Raw genomic sequence first — 18,541 nt, forward strand, 5'->3', positions numbered from 1 at the left:
ATCAATCCATCACTACCCACCCTGCTGTGCCATACATATTGTTCAGGCAAGCAGACCAGGGAACTCATCCAGCTGAAAACAGAACTTCTAATTTGCCAGCTTATTTTTCAGTCCCAGATCTGGGAGTTGGTGAGACCCCCGGCTCCTGAGCGGGGAGTGGGGAGGAATTATTTAAAATGGATTAAGAAAAGCAGGGAACTGGACCCATCTTCATCCCTGGACATCCGGGTGCCACCAAGCAAAGCATTCCGTGTCATTTTGCCCTTTTTTCCTCTCCAGTAAGTGGGGGAAATCTCGGTATATGGGATACTCCGTTCTGACGCCATGGACAGAGAAGCTAAATGTCAAGCAGATGAGCATCAAATAATAAAAAACAGACTGATGGGCAGGGAAGAGAGATAAGAAAGATGGTATTTATTTGAACAGCCACAGGAAATCAGAGATTGAAAAATGTCTAGAAAAAAAAAAAGCAGCAGCACATTTGGTTTAAAAAAAAAAAAATCAGAGCGTGCAGATGTTTTATACCTCATCCAGCCAATCCCACCTGACAGTGCCTAGTCCCGTCATGGCCTCCACCGTCATTTTTTGGCCTTGTCTCGAGGGTAACCCCCATTGGTCTTATTGAGTGACTCCATGCTGCCGTTTCCCGTCACCACGCTGGTGAGTATTCGCTCCACCTCCCCGGGCAGAATTTGCTTCTCTTCGTTCTCTGTCTCCCTGTGGTAGAAATAGTTGAAGTTCGAGACGATGACGGGGACGGGCAGCGCAATGGTCAATACCCCTGCAATGGCGCACAGAGTCCCCACGATCTTCCCACCCAAGGTGGTGGGACACATGTCGCCGTAGCCAACGGTCGTCATCGTGACCACGGCCCACCAGAAGCCATCGGGGATGCTGGAGAAATGGGACTGCGGCTCGTCCACTTCTGCGAAGTAGACGGCGCTGGAGAAGAGGATGACGCCGATGAAGAGGAAGAAGATGAGCAAGCCCAGCTCCCGCATGCTGGCCTTGAGGGTCTGCCCCAGGATCTGCAGCCCCTTGGAATGCCGGGAGAGCTTGAAGATGCGGAAGACCCTGACCAGCCGGATGATCCGCAGGATGGCCAAGGACATGTTCTGCTGCCCGTTGAGTTCGCTCTGCTGGATCAGCTCGGTGGTGAGCGTCACAAAGTAGGGGATGATGGACACAATGTCGATAATGTTCATGATGTTCCTGAAGAACTCAGTCTTGCTGGGGCACACGATGAACCGGACAAACAGCTCGAAGGAGAACCAGATAATGCAGGCTGTCTCTATGACGAAGAAAGGGTCTGTGAAGGTGCTGTGGGCCAGCAAGGTGTCTGTCAGATTCTTCGAAAGCTCCTGGGTGGACTTAAACTCCCTTTCCTCTCTAAACTCCGGCAGGGTCTCCATGCAGAAGATGATGATAGAGATGACAATGACCAGGACGGAGACCAAAGCTACACCCCTGGCCGCACTGGAGCTTTCAGGGTACTCAAAGAGCAGCCAGAATTGCCTATGAAAGTCATTGGTTGGTAAGAGGGTCTCAGGGTCCTTGATGAACCCTTCATCCTCCCTGAACTGGTCCATGGCTTCATCACCCAGCTCATAGAAGGTGATTTCATCAGCAAAGACGTCAATGGGGACGTTGGCCGGGCGCCGTATTTTCCCACCGGACTGGTAATAGTACAGGATCCCATCAAAACTGGGCCTGTTCCTATCGAAGAAATATTCGTTCCTCATGGAGTCGAAGTAACGCATCCTCTTTTCTGGGTCCCCAAGCAAGGTCTCGGGGAATTGGTTGAGGGTCTTGAGCCGTGTCTCAAACCTTAGCCCAGCGATGTTGATGATGACTCGTTGGTCCCCCTCATCCATGCCCACCCTCTCCCCCACCAGGTGCTCACTGAACTCGGCAGAAAACCTGGAGAAAATGGTCTCATTGTTGGTGTTTTCGCTGTTGATGAGGATTCTCAAGTTGGAGAGGAGGTTGGCGCAGCTGGGATGGCCTTTCCGTGACTGGCCGGCGGGGCTGAGGTCGTTTGAATAACAGGGATCCTCCACGATCTGATCAGCGTTGTCAAAACTGACTAGTGCCACCTCCATCTCCTTCCAACTGGACACGTCCATCATACACTAATCAGATTAGCAGCATAAATCCCCGGGTCGGATGCCGGCAGCTTGAGTTCTTTCCCACGCTATGAGGATCTGCAAGTGAACAGACAGGGAGAGCGAGCTGAATTGTGCATATGTATCTCTTGGCTCGACTGAAAAGGACAAAACAAACCTGAGGTCAGAAAACAATGTGTCTTTTTAATGCGAACATTAATTTCATTGACTGGCAAAAGCCTTATACTTCCAGCAAGTCATTCATCTCTGGATCCTGCAAGCCCTTTTGGCATGGTTTCATTATCATCATTAAACCTCCCATTTACAGCACCCAAGGATAAAAGGTCAGGCTGTAGCAGAGGATGGGGGTGAACCCAGGTGTCCCACCCAGCCTTTTCCCAGCAATCCCCACCCTGCAAAGAAAGGGGTCTTTTTGGACATTTCCAGGTGTGGGTCCAGAGTTTGAAGCAGGACTTGGAGGTACTAAGCGAGGGTGTCCTGGTTAGCAGCAGCCCTTGCTCCACCTGGGAGAGGCGTTGGGTCAAACCCCAGGAGGTCCTAGGCAAGCTGCAGCTGGGTCAACTGGCGTTCGGAAAGCAATTCCCAAACTAGAGGCCACGCTGGGATTTGGGGAGTGCGGTCCGTGAGGAAGGCAGGTCAGGAAGAGAGGGACATGTCCACTGGCCTTGGTGAACCCCTTTGCTCTGTGTGAAGAGGGGTACAAACTGGGACCCCTTATTTTGATCCAGACTTCGGGGTGGGCAGTGGATAAGGTGATGTCCTCCAGAGCTCTCCTAGGCCTCCTTCATGGTAGACCCGATATTCCCAGCCATAGGAAGAAGACAAGGGCTAAACAGGTCACTTGGAGAACATCTTTCAGGCCATGGGGTGGATTTTTGCCCAGACTGGCTCTATCAGGCACTCAGCAACAGACACCATGTCCCCAGAACACTCCTGGGTGCGCGTCTCCCTGACACGCCGCTGCTGCTGTACTGAACTTGGAGGCAAAGTCAAAGAGGAGCCCAGGGACCAGGCCAAGATACAGAGCTGGGAAATTACCTGTCCTGCCTCAGGGAGAAGCATGAACAGAAATTAGACATTAACAGGGAATTGTTCTGGGGACATTTGCCCAAAAAGGCACTCTCCAAGTAAATTCAATGCCCTGCTTTATTTCCCCTCCAGCTCTTTCCCCCAGAGATATATTTCTGGACATGGGAAACCACAGAAGGACTCATAAAGCTGCTCCGTGTGACTGCTAACGACCAAGGGCACACTGGCTTTCTTACCCAGTGAAGTCCAGGGAGAGGGAGCTAAAAAACCCAAATGCCCTCGACTGCCAAGAATAGCAAGGCAATTTAGGCCGCGTCCGCACGGAGCAGCAGCGGCGCTGGGCCGGTCCTGTGATGGGGATGCTCTCCACCACAGGCTTTGCTTCGCGCAGCCAGGTGCTGCGAAGGGATCCATCCTGTCCGTGGGGACTAAGCTACACCCGGTGCCTCAACATCCCCGTTTAAATGAAGCCATTTGGGGCTCTGAAGTTTTTCCTCCCCTGTTCCCCAGAAGACAACTCGTCCATCCATGCCGATGCTCAGCTGGCGAAGTTGGGTAGGACAAGCTAGGAAGCCAAATCCATTGCAGAAGTAGATGTTAACATCCCAGCTTCCTACAAATCCTCCCTTTTCTCTCAGCATTACAACCCCAAAAGCAAACTTCATACAGTAGCCAGGATCCATATCCCAGACGAGGGGCTCAACCTTGCTCTTTCCTCAGCAGAGTCATGAGGTTCTGGATTTGGGGACATATCCCACAGTTTATCATAAGTTACTTAAAGATCACGTTTCTTTGCTTTAAAAAGAAAAGCCGTGGAGCATGGTTGTTCTTAGGCATCCATCTCTATAGAGCTGCTTCTGGCTGGTTTTGCGCCAATTTTCCTGCTTGGAGACATGTAAAGAGGAGCAGTCAGGGCAACGGGGTGGAAATGATGCCTGGAGGAAGAAGCAGCAGCTCAATTTTTTTGACCCCAAAGCAACTTGCTGCAAAGCTGAGGAGCCCCGGTGACTCCAGACCCAAGGCCTCGAGCCCCAGCGATGGCCGCGTGCCCTGCTCAGGCACGTCCGAGCACAGCAGCTCTCCGTGGGGCCCGATCCAGCTCAGGCTTGACTTTGTGGTGGCTCTGTTGACAAGCTGTTGTGAGCAGAACCAGATGTCACATTGGAGCAATGGGGGATGCAGAAAGTGCAACGCAACCTCTGTGGGGAGACGGCAACGAGAGCTGCAGATAACCCACGCTTCAGTGCCCAAGTAGCGTCAGGAGGCAGGCAAAGGGTTTCTGCGAAAAGCCCAGCCCCAAACAAAGCTGTTTTGAATCTTTCAAGGGGAAAAAAAAAGCGTTAAAGGAAAACGAAACAGCAGCACATATCTTTCCCTTTTTGTGTTCTTATTTTTTCTTCATACAAAACACCAGGCATTATTTTTAAGTCAGAAAAAAAAAAAAGAAAACCCAGTTTGACCCAGGAGAGAAGGAATGTTTAGTGTTCAGCTGGATGTGTGAGCTGCCCTGACTCACCACACACCCCACCATACCTCGGTCCTGGTGGGAGAGCCCAGAGGGGACCACGTGCCCAGGAGCCTCTCTCAACAGTGGGGCAAAGTTAGAGCATCCAAAGCTGACCATGGAATTGCATCCTAAGTCAGCGCCATGAGAAGATCTTGGTATTTTAAGCATTAAGTGTGCTTAACTCTTAATACTGCCTGCTGGCACCGCAGGCAAGAAAATTCCCCAGCCCTTGCTTGGTTGGACAGCTTCAACCTGAGACTTTTGGTCACAGAAGAAATAGTGAAATCTTGAAGCCTGGCTTTGCCCTGGAGCCTCTGTGCACATCAAACTGAGCCCCCCCACCCCCGGCATCACCCCTCATGGGGAAACCGAGGCACGGAGCAGTGAAGGGACAATTTTTTTGCCATGGTCATGACTGAGAGTGGAGAGTTGTGGTCATCCTCCCCACTGGGACATGGAAAGGTGCTTTTTAGCTCCGTCAAGCCCTTGGGGCAGCTGCCCAAGGGATGCAGGGCTCTGACTTCCCTTTTCTTGCCTGCAAAGCCCCAAAATGTGCTGATGTCTGCCTGACCCCATCACCTGAGATAGGTACCCCACCTGTCCCCAAAACCCCAGAGCACCCCGTCCCTCTCATTTTTAATTTAGACTAAAATTAATGGTGCTGCCCAAAGCCTCAAAGCATCCTCCCAAAGCAAGAAGGGAGCCGCTCGCTTTGCAGTGCGTGCTCCGGGCTCCAGCGGAGGCTTGAACTAGAAAGTTGCCTCATATTTTCCTCCTAAATCACCTAACATCTGCTTCTCAGAATCTGATTAACTAATACCCTTCAAATGAAATCCCTGGCTGGGGAAAATAATAAAAAAAAAGCAAGCGAAGGAGAGAGACAGTGAATGAGAAAGGTCATTTTGAGGGAGAGAGTTCATGCTTTGCCCCTCATATCCCAGTAAATCGGGGCCGTGGTTTCCACCAGCCCCTCCGCAACCATCGACATCTCCCCAGCTGCAATTCCTTTCTGTTTCCCACCCGTCATCCTTTCATCCCCAGGGACCCCTCACGCTCCTGGGGTGAACGATGGCCGTTTCCAAGGTTTTTCCAGAAAATCAGAGATGCTGAGCCTCTCCCCCCGCCCCCATCCCCTCCCCACCACCCCCGTGCTGGGGTGAGACAGGAGGCGATTCCTCCCGTAGCCCCCCCCACTCCATCACCTACAGAGACTTACCTGCACAGGGCCTGGAAGTACCGACACTCTCTGCATCTGGGAAGAGTTATTAAACACACATAGGGATGTGTAGGGAAAGCAGAGTGAAAAAAAAGTCCAGCCATACCCTTGAAAGGTCCCTTTGGGATAACGCAGGCAATGTCATTTAAAAGGCTCTTCTCTATTTGGTTCACTGTATAATTGGCAGCCCAGCACGCCGGGGATGGGCTTTGGCAGGCACGGCGGCAGGATCCGGCGCGGTTCGGCGCCTCGGCCCCGCCATCGCCCCAGGAGCCCTAAAATGAGCTGCGGATCCATCGGGAAAGGGGACTGGTGGGGTGCAGGGGACACCCTCTCCCCATGCCCTGCTTGTCCGGGGAGGGGGACCCTGACCACCCACCTCCTGCCCCTACCCGCTCGTCAGCGAGCGAGGCGGGAGGACGTGCCCTTCTGGCGGATGCCACCTTTAATCCCCAATAATGCTCCGGATGGTCCAGCGGGGACAAGTCTTGTCCGTGACGTGGCAAGGTCTGAGCTGGTCCCCATAAGGGAGGTGGAGAGGGGGGACAGGGACCCGCACGCTGCTGACACCGGGAGAGAGATTTACAGCAGGCGATAGGGCTGTTTTTATATTAATATGTGATAAGGATATTAAAAAGAGGAGGGGAGGGGAAAGCCCAAGGGTTGGAGCATCCCCCATTGCCCACCTACCTCTTGCCTGTGGCCGTGGGTGCAGCGGGCTCCTTTCCAGGAGGGGACGGCCGCGGTGCCACCGCCACGTGGGACACCTCTGTCCCCACCCCGGGGTGGCTGGGGCCGGTTGCGGCAGCAGGTACGGCCGGCATAGCCCCATGGAGGTCATCGGCGGGGGACGAGGGAGGGAGGGGACGTGCCCCTTCCTCACGCCTGGCTGCCAGCCGGCCTCTGGCTCGGACCCCAGTGCCGCTGGGCTTATAACCTCTGGTAATAAATAAATAAATGCCCCAGGTGGATGGAACTGGCCGCGATTCACTGAAATAACTGGGATTTTTATATTTCTTTTTCTTTCCCCATTTTTTCTTCCTTGCATTTCCAGAGCTTGCTACGCACAGAGGCATCCTCGCCATGGGTGCTCCAGGGTTGTTTCATCCCTGTCAGGTGGCCTCACACAGGGCTGGGTCCCACCTCCACCTTCACCCAGGTGACCTCCCCACCTTCCTCCCCCTCTTCCTCCTCCACCTCCTCCCAGGCCTCCTCATTTGGGGAAAGCAGAAGAGGAGAAGAGGGGGTGGCACGTTTCTACCCATGTGCTTCAGCCTGAATTCCTCCACAGTGACGCTCCTTTGGTCTTGAGGGACCTGGTCACCTCGATTTCCCTCCCTCCACCATCCTTTTCTGTCCTTTGAGCTATTTCTCCCCCTGCGATGTTAATGAGCGCATTAAACCCCCCTGTCCCGGAGGAGAGCCCAGGACCCGCTCACTTGGAGCATCGTATACTCATCTCCAGCCATCTGTGATGGAAACAGGACACAACATTACCCAGACCTTTGATGAGGCCCTTCAGGGTTGGGTTACCATTTTATACACCCCCTCTGCACCCCTATAGACTACGGTGCTTATATTTACCCACCCCAGTGAGGCAGCTGGAGCTCTGCTAACAAAAAGGCATTAACTCAATATTCCTGCCACCTAAATTCAGCCTCAGCCTGTGCACATCTCCTCTCCAAACCCAGCTTCAGGAGGCCTTTGACCACAGGTTGATGGTATTTGTGGGCAAAACCTGACCTCTTTTGGGTTTTTTTTTTTCCCCCAAACGCCCCTGGCACTCACCAGGGTCGCATCCTGCACCTGGGCAGAGAGCAGCTGTGGCAGAGGGAAACCTGGAGCACGAAAACCCATCCGCAGGAGCTGATGGTCTGGCTTGTGCCGGGGCTGAGAAGTCAGCTCTAGCAAAAACCTGCTGTTAACAGGAACATCCCTGAATTCAAAGCAGAGTTATGGTCCAGGGGAGACGGGTACAGGGCGAAATGCCCAGGATAACATCCTTGCCTCCAAGAAGCAGGACGGTTACACAACCTGCTCATCTCCAGAGATTTTGGCAACACCCTGCATACCCTCGGGACGGTTCTGCCTTTACATTCAACCAAGGTGACTTTAAAAACCCTTTTGACCCTAAGGATTTAAATAGTCACCCACCCACCCTCCAAACCAGGCTGCCCCGGGCACCCTGTCCTCCTCCTGCATTTCTTTCCCTCCTGCATTTCTCTCCCGCCAATCCTCTGCTCCACGCTCCTGGCACCACCAGCTCTGCCAGGATTTATCCCACAGATGAATGTGGCCCCTGAGGGTGTCCTGCATCCAGGGCGGACAGGCATCCAGTAGGCGCTGGTGTGGGATCGCTGCCCACCAGCTCAGCACGCACAGCTCGGCCGCCGGAGGGGAGATGAAACACACCCTGCAGCCTGCCCCGCTGCAAGTCCCCGAATTGCTGCGTGGGCCTGTGTTTGCACAGGGAAGCTTAATTTTCCCTGTGGAGAAAGGGACAGAGGACCGACCAGCTCATCACACCCATTTCCCCTGTGATCTGTCATGGGATGAACTGGAGCAGGGTGGGAACAAGAAGGAGGAGACAGGAGGAGCCCTGCAGACCCCATTCCCACTCCCGTGTAAGGAGGCAATGACCCTTAATTTGATTTTTTCCCTAATTCTCAAGGAAAATGATGCCCACAGAGACTTCTGCAAAGCAGTGCGTCTGCCGGGCTCTGCTCTGCGCCGCGCCAGGCACGCGCTTCAGTCCACAGAGCAATTTACTGCAGTAATGAGCCCCTGCTAATTTTCCCCTTTCTTAGCAGAACTAATTAGCCAGGGTTCAGCCCTACTATTTCAGCTACGCAGCTCTTGGATGGAGCTGAGTTGGCTCCGCGGCACCTCTGGGGTTGTTTGAAATAACCGGGGTGAATTTTTCTTATTTTGCCAACACCGCGTGAAGTGCCCTTAAATTAGGCAACCCCCTCGGCACTAGGGAGGGCTGGATTTTGAGGGGGGGATGCAGAAGGGTTGCGATATGCAAAAGCACAACCCAAACCCTTCGCCCCCCTCGATTTAGGGCTGGGTTTATTGACCGACTCCAGCCGATGGGCTGCTCCGGCACTGAGGGAAATGAAATGAGGGATGGCGATAATTAAGGCAGTATTTGAGCTCTGGATGAGGCAGGGAGCATCCTTGGAGGCTTAGTGAGATGGACGGGGCATCTGCTGCTGCCAGGAACCGTCCTTGGAAGAAAACCGAGGAGCTCCTGCGTTTGCTGCCAGGGAAGATCCTGCAAAAGTTTGTGCCTCATCCCGCTCCTCAGAAGAGACCTTTGCAAATCAAGCTCTTTAAATTCAAGGCAAATGCGGGCAGCTGAGAGGGAATAAGCAGGAGGGGAGATGCTGATAGTTTTTGAATGATGAAAAAAATAGGAAAGAATAATTCAGAAGTTCGAGGGGATGACAGGGGTCCGGCAAAAGCTGCCTCCGCTTCCAAGTCCTCGGTGTGGGAAAAGCGGAGAAATGGAAAAGGGGCCAAAATATGCTGAAATAACAAAGTGGCTCAGAGCGGCCCAGGGTTTCTCCCACCCCACGGCACCAAAGGAGCCCAGAACTCAGGAGCAGCCCACTCTGAGACCCACCACGTGAGGCCTTTGCCTTTAAAAGGAGTGTGTCGCAGGTGAGGGGGGGCAGGATGAGGCCCAACATTTAAACCCACAAATCACACCAGCAAAGAAATGATCAGCCTGAAGCAGTGGCCACCGACTCCTCTGGGCTACTTCCATCTCTGTGCCTCAGTTTCCCCGGAGCTGGTGACGTGCTATGCAGCTAGGCAGGAGCCCTGCGGGAAAAGATGCATGGGAGGAAGATCCCAAACTGGATTCTTGGTGCCGGGACAGAGGGGCCCCTCACTGCTGACCCCCGCAGCAGGCAGAGGAGCGTGCCCAGCCAGACCCCTTTAATATTCCCCAGTTTGCATATTTCATTCTGATTTTCCACCCATATTTTTTTACATTAAAAAAACCAGATTAACAGAGAGCCCAGTACATGCAGTACACGCCATGAGACAGATGAAACCTTTCTGATACCCAGCCATAGAATCCAAAATTAATCAGCTATGGATTAACCGGGTCAGGATGTAATTTAATAACAAGCGAGGGCGAGTTCCTGCTAGGAGGGAGCCGACGTGGTCCCGCACCGGGTGCCCCATAAAAGCTGCTGCAGGGCAACACAGGTAGCAGGAAAAGCCAGATGGGGTGAAATGAGCTCTGCAGCGATGCAGGCTGCTCGCCGAAGGGAGCTGGCGATAGCCTGGGTCTGGGCCAGGCTTTGCTGCAGCTGAGCCCTCCTCATCTTCCCCATGCTTGGAGTCAGGGTTTTAGCCCAATTCAGGAAAAGATTTAAATGGGTTTTTGACTTGGAGAGTGCTGTGGTGGCTTTTGGGGATGCTTTTGGAGGCTGGTGGTCTCCTCTCTGCCACAATTGAGGAAGCAATTGCCACTGCAAAGTGATTGAAATGCTTTAGGAAGAGGCTGGGGGATGGAGAGATGAACACAAAGCACTTCTAAAGTGCTTTGATTAGTGTGCCCCAGAAGAGATGCAAGAAAGCGCGGGTGCGTGGAGTGACCCCTTTCCTCTGAGCATCCTGGCTCCATCAGGGCGCCGGGATAGGGATGGGGGAGGCAGGCATCTCACCCTCCCTGCTTACCGTGGCTGTAACACGATAAAGATAATTCGATCCTGAATCGATGGGAAACTTTCCTGGTCTGTCTGAAAGTGCTGGGATAGAGGCAGAGCCCCCCCCCCCCACCCCACTGCCCCCAGCGGCCAGGGCTCTGAGCTGTAACCTCAGTCTGCTCCTAGGGACAAACAAATGACTTTGTCCCCCCCCAAAATCCGCAGTGGCGGCAAACCCTGCTAGTAGGTTGTCAGCCAGAGCCAAAAATGGATGTATGGTATAAATGGAAAGCAATAGGAAGCCGCTGATCGGGTCAGATGGATACCTGCATTGATCCCAACTTTTGCAACAACAGCAGCTAAAATGAGCCAGTGGCAGGGTTTGGGGTCCTGGTGTCACCCGGGGCTTGCGGCATCGTGTGCTGAGCCAGAGCCACTGCAGAGATCAGGACATCTCCCAGGCACATCACGGCAGCCCATGACCCCACGGTCCTGTCCAGCAAATTTAGATCCAGCATCAAAAAGGAATTGAGACTTAAAGTGATTGAGATGATGCCAGCGGGACCCTCCGGCTCCCGGCAAAGCTGGGCTTACCCACAGCACACACCCGGCAGTCAGAAGCCCTTCACCCTCCCTTTTCCTCCAAGGGCAAACTAAACTCCCCTGGTTACAACCACCCAAAAAATACCCAATAAAAAAGGAATGCAGCACCCAACTGCCCCCAAACCCACCCGCCAAACCCTCCTCTCCTCCACTCCCGACTTCGCCCCACCACGAAGGGAGCTGCAAAGAAGAAGAGAGTAACAAACCCGGCTTTTGCATCATCCCCATCCTCCTCCGGCACGTGAGGCACCTGGTCCCCCTGCCTTCATCCTCCTCCTCCTCCTCCTGCCCGGCAGTGCTGCCCCTTCGCCTCTCGCGGGTGCGTGGCCGCAGCAGTGCAGGGATGCTCGTACCTCTCCTGCACTGGGCGGAAAGACGATGCTGGTACCCACGTGAGCCCAGTGGGACTCCTTGCCCTCATTCTTCTTGTGCCTGAAATGGGTTTTTGCTCCTTCTCTGGGCGCTGGCCACCGGCACTGGCGGCATCCAGGCCTCCAGCCCACCGCTTCTGCGTCGGCAAATGTGTGCATGGCCTTTGTTTTCCAAGCGAGGGTGAGGAAGGAGCGGCCCAGAGAGGACAAAGAGGAGGTCATGCTCAAATGTGGCCCTTCCCGTCGCCCCTGCAAGGGCTGCTCGCTGGGATGCTCTGCCACCTTCGGCCATGACAGTGCTGATTTCACAGGGACACCAGTCGTTTGCACCCACTTGAAAGGAAGGAGAAACCAGAGAATCGGGACCCTCCGTTGCTCCCATGGCTGCTGGCAACACCTGGGCCTGGCTTCGCTCTGATGTATGGGTAAATCCTCTGTTCCTGGGAGCCTGCAATTGCTGTTGGGGAACTCCCAGACTGCTGAACTTTTGGCAGCAGGAACTGCACCCCTGGGTGCTTTTTCCCTCCCATTTTTATATGATCAGGAATGCCTGTTCCTCTGTGAACCTCTGCAGCAGGGTCACACTTTGCCTGCACAGCTCAGGGTCCTGACGTGCCCCGGACACGGCCAAGAACAGCCCCAGCCAGGTGCAGAGCAGAGGTTGCTGGTTTCGGCCATAACCCTTCAGTTAGTCCAAAGAGCCATCAGGGCTGTGAGCATCACCTGCTGCCTTCAGCAAAGGCATCTGAGCTGCTGTTTCAAGCCCCTGCCCACTTTGCCCGCAGGATTTGATGAAACTGTAGCTATTTCCTTTCCTATCTGTGTCTCCAGCCCCTGCAAAGAGCACTGCCTTCCTTCCCTGCCCCAAAACTTCACAAGCAAAGGCAAAAACAAGAGCATCACCTTGGAAAGGGATCCAGCACACAGGAATGGGGTGAGTGCCAGCCGGGGCATTTCCCAACAGACCTCCAAAAGCTGCCCCCAGCCCTTGCCCGCATCCCGAATCCTCCTGCCAGCAGCTTGGGATGCTGAGCCTTTCCCTCGAGCTTCATTCCAGCCTGTGTAATTGGGGCAGATTTCCACACTGTGCTGTTGAACTGGGAAAGGAAAATATTGAGATCAGCCTGCACTGAACCCTTTCAGCAGCATCCCGGCAATGGGGCGTGCAAATCCGGGCGCTCCCAAAGGTGCTGCTCAAAGAAAACCCCCAGGGAAAGAAAAAGAAATAAAAGCAACCATCTTTTCACATCCTGGAAAATCAGTCCTGGAAAATCTCCCCCCAGCTGTGGGGAAAAGGAGATCTCAAAGCAGAAAGAAAGCAAAAAGCTGCCCCTTGGGGTCATCTTCCCCTGACAGCCCTGGGCTCCTCGTGTGAAGTTGGAGCTGATTTTGCCTTAAAGCAACTTCCCAATCTCCTTCCCATGACCTTTGAAAATGGTTACAGCTGCGCCCCACAGCAGCCAAGCCCAGAGTGGTGTATGGCCAGCCTGGGATGGGGTGCCCTGGTCCCCCTCCTCACCCAGGGCAGCACTTCAGTGATCACAGCAAAGCCATGGTTTTCCCCACTGCATGCCACGAGCTCAGGTTCATCTTGGCATGCAACAGGAAATCATTCACGGGAGCACAGACGTAAAAGCTGCAGTTTTAAGCCACTTTGGGGCTGGGGGAGATGCAACCGAGGAAGCCAGATTGTATTGCTCTGGGAATCAGCAATAATTTTTTCCTCATTAAAAATTAGGCTTTATTGGGTTGAGGCTTTGCTTGTATGGAAATTTCTACAGTCTCTACAGGGATTGCCTCCCCCTGAGGCTGTGCAACTCTTCACACATCAAACATGGAACAGCCCTGAAGATGCTTATGGAATAACTCTGGGTTGATACTTGCTTGAACCTGAAGCCAATGGTGGCCAAGGAAAGTCTCTGTGGCCCCTTCCAAGTCCTTCCACCCAGTGCCTGGTTTTCTACGGGCTTCTTCCTTGGTGCTGGGAGGATGGAAGCATTTGTTAGTGCAAGAGCCGCAGCAAGCCTTGAGGCGGCAGCAGGACCAGCCCCGTGTGCGCTCCTGCACCAACACACAACACCAGGGAGGACGAACTAAACTGGACTTTCTGAAAATCGTACGTTATTCATCACCACTAAACACAAACTGTCTGAATCCACTGGAACTAGAAGCAGTTTTGACCCAATATTCCCTCCCCATACCCTGCTCTGCGTCACCAGGATAAGCACTGCGCAGCTTCATGCAGTGGAGATTCCCATGCTCCGTCCCTCAGGATCACCTAAAATATCTCTTTTATTTCCAGGTGACACCAAGCCAACCTAAAAAGAAAGATCCCATTAACTATTATTATTGCAGCCCAAATCTGCGGTCGTCCGCTCTGCATCTCATCCCCTCCCCATTTAATTCAGCACAATAGAACTGATGCTCCCGCTGCTGTTTCAGGTTTTAAGTGACTACTTGGCAGCCATAGATTTCAGCCTGTCAGAAATACGGACGAATTATTTCACTCCAGGTCCTTACAGTTTAATTTGGGCAGGCTGAAGGCAACTAATATTTCCTCGTGGGTGTTTCTTCAATGTTTCTTGCATACGCTCCAATAAAGCAGATTGCAACGGCTGATGATTTTCTAATGGAAGACTTGCAAAGCATTCAAACCCATTAAAAAGATCATAGCCAAGAGTAACTACTTTATTTAAGTCTTGGAAAAGAAACAAAGGCTGTAAATGCTCAAAGCACAGAGTGTATCTGTCTGGGTTCAGGCACAAACCCAAAAGCATCCAAAAATCCTGTATCAGCACAACCTGGTACAAAACTATGAGCCAAGCACCATTTTAGCCGGATATAAATGGAAACCTTTTCAACCAGGTGATTCTTCCACATCTTGGAAATAATAAAGTAAAGTAAAAGGAGTGGCTTAATATAGGTGGGAACTTGCCATGGGTGTTGGGCTCTGGTACATTGCCATTATATCATCGTTGCCTTTTATAAGCACAGTAAATAAAATTAAAACCAGTCACTCACCTGCAGCCCCGTTCAGCCAGCCTAAATTACAGCCCTTCCTCCAGCAATAAGAATATCTTGGGTGGTTTTGGATGTGGCCGGTGCCTGCATGTCTCTGACACGCAGGTAAGGATTAGAAAGAGTTTGTCTCAGGAAAGACTCAGATTCGGAAATCCTACACCCTCGTGAAACCCTACCTTGTCTTGCTGTCCTTGGCTTTAAAGGAAACTCGGGGAAGAAACGCGGTGCTGCAAGCAGGGCTGTGGTGCATCTTCACACGCGGGGGTAACAACTGCCCTGACCAAACCCGAACTCTTCAGCACCCAGCCCCAAGAGAAGGGTTGTACCCCCAAGAGCTCAGCTCCTGAGCTGAACCCCGCCAGGTGATAGCTTCATTACCTGGGAGCAGATTTGCCCCCATCATTGCTCCATGGACAATGTACGCATGGGGCGAGCGAGTCCCCTTGACCTTAAGAGCTTCCCACCTGGCAGCAACACCTGCTTTAAGAAGCAACATTCACATTTTAAGACTAAAGGGAACAAAGAGTCTGGCACCTCCTACCTGCCCAGGTGTGGGCTGTAATCCAGTCTCTTGCTCCCACCAAGGCACATTGCTGCCTCAACGGGAGCTGCATGGCTTCGGGCTTGGGTCCTGGCCTCACCGTTCTCCCCTGTGCAATGCCTAAGGCACACAAGGCCAATACTTTGGGGACCAGTTGACTTGTGGCCCTTCCAGGTCCCAGGGAAGCCTTGGGAGCCTTTCAGGGGTTGGTCAGGAGGTGCTGAGCATCCCATGCCATGGGCAAGCTCAAAAAGCATCCCTGCATTTAGCTCAGCAGCATCCAGCAATGCCAGGAAGAGGTGATGTACCCCAAGGTTGCAGAAGGGTCTTCCCATTAGCAAAGACTCACCTTGCTCCCTGAGCCACTGAGGACTGGTGACTTTGGCTGCTCTGATGGGTCCTTCCAAGCCTATGGCATGGTGCCCTGGTCATCTTTATTCCAAGAATACATGAGATGGGTTAAGCCCATCTATCTTCTGCTTGGTGAGGAAGATGGGAGGAAGGCACATGCTGGAGGCTGCAGGGTAGCCATGAGTTTGTTGACCGGGATGGATGGGTCTTCTCCACCTCTTTTTGTTACATTGAGCTGCTCTGCATCTTGGTATCAGGCACCATGATACCATGCAGTAATCATGAACAGCAGGTGGTGGACGGAAAAGTTCGTGGTTTGCCCAAGTCATCAGCTTGGCCACTCTGCTTTAACCCAACTCACAAGGAAGCCCCAAAGACTTACCTTATCCTCAAAGCACCACCCAAAGCCATGCATGCCCAGTATCCCTAGGAGACGGTACTGCCTCGCGGGTATTTCCCAGAGGTTACTGTTACGCTGCAGTAATGGGGAATCTCGATTACTCGTTCAGCTGAATGGTGGTAACGAAGGCACAGGACATATCAAGAATCATGTTAGCATGGCAAGTGGCACAGGAACACCCAGAAAGGGTGATGCTCCGCAGAAAGGCCTGAAGTTGTTACAAGGGCGTTGGGAGACTTGATACAAAAGGCCAGCTTATTAATAGCTAATGGACAAATAAATTATGTACCTGCTTGGGTAGATTGTGTTTCTCCCTCCTCACTGCACCCTGCCATCTCCATCACCTCCTTTCTCCCTCATCTCTGTCCCACTTGGTTCTTTTTTCTCCTTTATTTTCCTGCTTTGCAGGACTTGTGTGTGTGTTTTGCTCATCAATGAAAGCGTCAAAGCTGTAGCACTGAATCCAGCCTCCCCCGAGGGTTTCGGCTGCCCACATCCATCCAGAGCAGGATGGGGACCACTGGCCACCTCAATCCCTCTCCAAGGAGGGTCAGACACCTCCCGCATCAGACGAGGGCTGCTCCTGCTCCCAGAGACCCGTCCATGCCCTGGAGACGCTGAACCTGAAAGAGAAGCTCCGGGCAGCAAAACAAAAGCTTCTCACGGTGGCTTTCTCTGGGCTGCTTTGCAGAAAGCGACCTGCCCTGCCTGCCATCTGCCCGCCCCGGCCGGCGCGGCCCGAGCTGCCGGTGGTGCAGGCAGCCGAGCGCCAGCAGCTCTGCGCTGGCCACGCTCCAGCAGGTGCCTGGCAGGCAGGGAGGGGAGGGGAAGGCTGCTTGATGCAAGGAGAGGGACACAAAGGCAAGTTGTTCCATGCACTTGGGAGTTGGGGTCCCCAGCACCCCAGAAACTCAGACCAGGAGAAGGAAAAGCTGAGGATAACTTCGTAAAAGGAGGGTTGGGGTTATCGCTGTTCCCTGCATGACTCGGCCGATGGCCCCAGCTCTGCAAAGCCGAGGGAGGGCACAGATCTGCCTTGTCAGTGCATCCCTGACTGGGATAATGTGGCAGCGGGTTTGAGCAGCCGCCCGGGATGCGGGCAGGCTGGGGCTGCCACTCGCTCCTATTTTAACAGGGGCAGCAGTTTCCCCTCTCGCCCTCCCAAGCCCCGTTTCCCTTCTGGTTTGCGGGCAGCACTCTGCTAGCTGCCTGATGCTGGGGTCCTTCCCATCAGGTGCTCCCTCCCCAAGCTCTAAATGCCCACACGCGATGTTTTTAGAGGACACAATCTGCTGGCACAGCACACTCAGCCTGCTCTGAACCTGCATGGGGCACAGCAGCGTGTTTTATTAAGCACCTTGGAGGCCACCACCCCACCCCTGTGCTTTGGGGCTGGCTCCTGGCAGCAAGAGGAGCACAGAAAATAAGGGATGCTCATACAGGTTTACCCTCTGCTATTGCTTTGAGTCTGGAATCTCAGGCAGGTCTGCGGTACAACCACATCCCCAGTACAGAGGAGGTGAAGAGCATTTAGGGCAGAGCCAGGAGCAGCATCCCAGTCCCTGGACCAGCTCTTTAACCAGGGGACGATGGCCCCGCCATCGCTGTCCCTGTGCCCTGAGGCCCCGTTTCCCCAGCTCTCCCCCTTTCTCTAATCTTTCACGATCACTTTCTCTGCCCACTCTGATTTCACCAAGTTGTGCTATGCTATCCCTCGTGCCAGGGCAGCGGTGGGCAATCTGATCCCCACCCCCTCATCAGGCTGTCTATAAACACTGTCACTAATCACCCCGGACCCCACGCTGACCCCAGTGAAGTTCCACCGTGTCGGTCTTCATTGCCCAACGCGACGCTGCCCCATCAACGGGCAGGCTCCTGTTCCACGCCTGTCACCTTCTCAGTGGGTTTGCATAACCCTAACCCACGTCACGGCAGCTCCTGGTCACCGAAATCAGGCTATTCTGTATCAGTAATAAGAAACTCTCACCACCACCTCTGACCACAGCACGTATCTGCTCACACCGTTGCATCCTCCCTGGGGAGAGCAGCATCTCACCCCAACATCCATGAAGGATGACATAAAGCATCCATCTCCAGTCCTTACTTAACCCCCACAACAGCTGCCTCCATGGAGGGGCCATTGCTTGTCCATTTTCTATCAGCCAAAGGATGAGGAATCACAGAATGGTTTGGGTTGGAAAGGAGCTTTAGAGGCCATCCAGTCCAACCCCCCTGCAATGAGCAGGGACATCTTCAACCAGATCAGGTTGCTCAGAGCCCCATCCAGCCTGACCCTGAGTGTTTCCAGGGATGGGGCACCTCCCACCTCTCTGGGCAACCAGTGTTTTACCACCCTCAGCATATAAAATTTCTTCCTTATATCTGGTCTGCATCTTCCCTCTTTTAGTTCAGAACCATCACCCCTTGTCCTATTGCAACAGGCCCTGCTAAAAAGTCGGTCCCCATCCTTCCTATAGTCCTCCTTTAAGCACTGAAAGTCCACAACAAGGGGTCCCCAGAGCTTTCTTCTCCAGGCTGAACAACCCAAACTCTCTCAGCCTGTCCTTATAGGAGAGACATCCCATCCCTCTGACCATTGCTGTGGCCCTCCACTGGCCCCGCTCCAACAGGTCCATGTGTCTCCTGTGCTGAGGACCCCAGAGCTGGATGCAGCACTGCAGGGGGGTCTCACCAGATGGGGTAGAGGTGCAA

The 18,541-nt window shown here is 53.4% G+C and overlaps 1 protein-coding gene across 1 annotated transcript; it reads right to left on the reverse strand.

Annotated features, from left to right (window-relative positions):
• Nucleotides 1-2,190, reverse strand: KCNA10 (potassium voltage-gated channel subfamily A member 10). Its single transcript, XM_075115308.1, has one exon. It carries the CDS (start codon nt 2,127-2,129, stop codon nt 579-581), a length of 1,551 nt encoding a protein of 516 aa, XP_074971409.1. The 5' UTR covers nt 2,130-2,190; the 3' UTR covers nt 1-578.
• Nucleotides 2,191-18,541: the final 16,351 nt, after the last annotated feature.

Source organism: Phalacrocorax aristotelis, chromosome 21 (assembly GCF_949628215.1).
Source record: "Phalacrocorax aristotelis chromosome 21, bGulAri2.1, whole genome shotgun sequence".
In the NCBI taxonomy this organism is placed as follows: domain Eukaryota; kingdom Metazoa; phylum Chordata; class Aves; order Suliformes; family Phalacrocoracidae; genus Phalacrocorax; species Phalacrocorax aristotelis.

Bases quoted from the DNA above. Each gene is read 5' to 3' on its own strand.
- KCNA10 (XM_075115308.1), bottom strand. From the start codon at position 2,129: ATGATGGACGTGTCCAGTTGGAAGGAGATGGAGGTGGCACTAGTCAGT.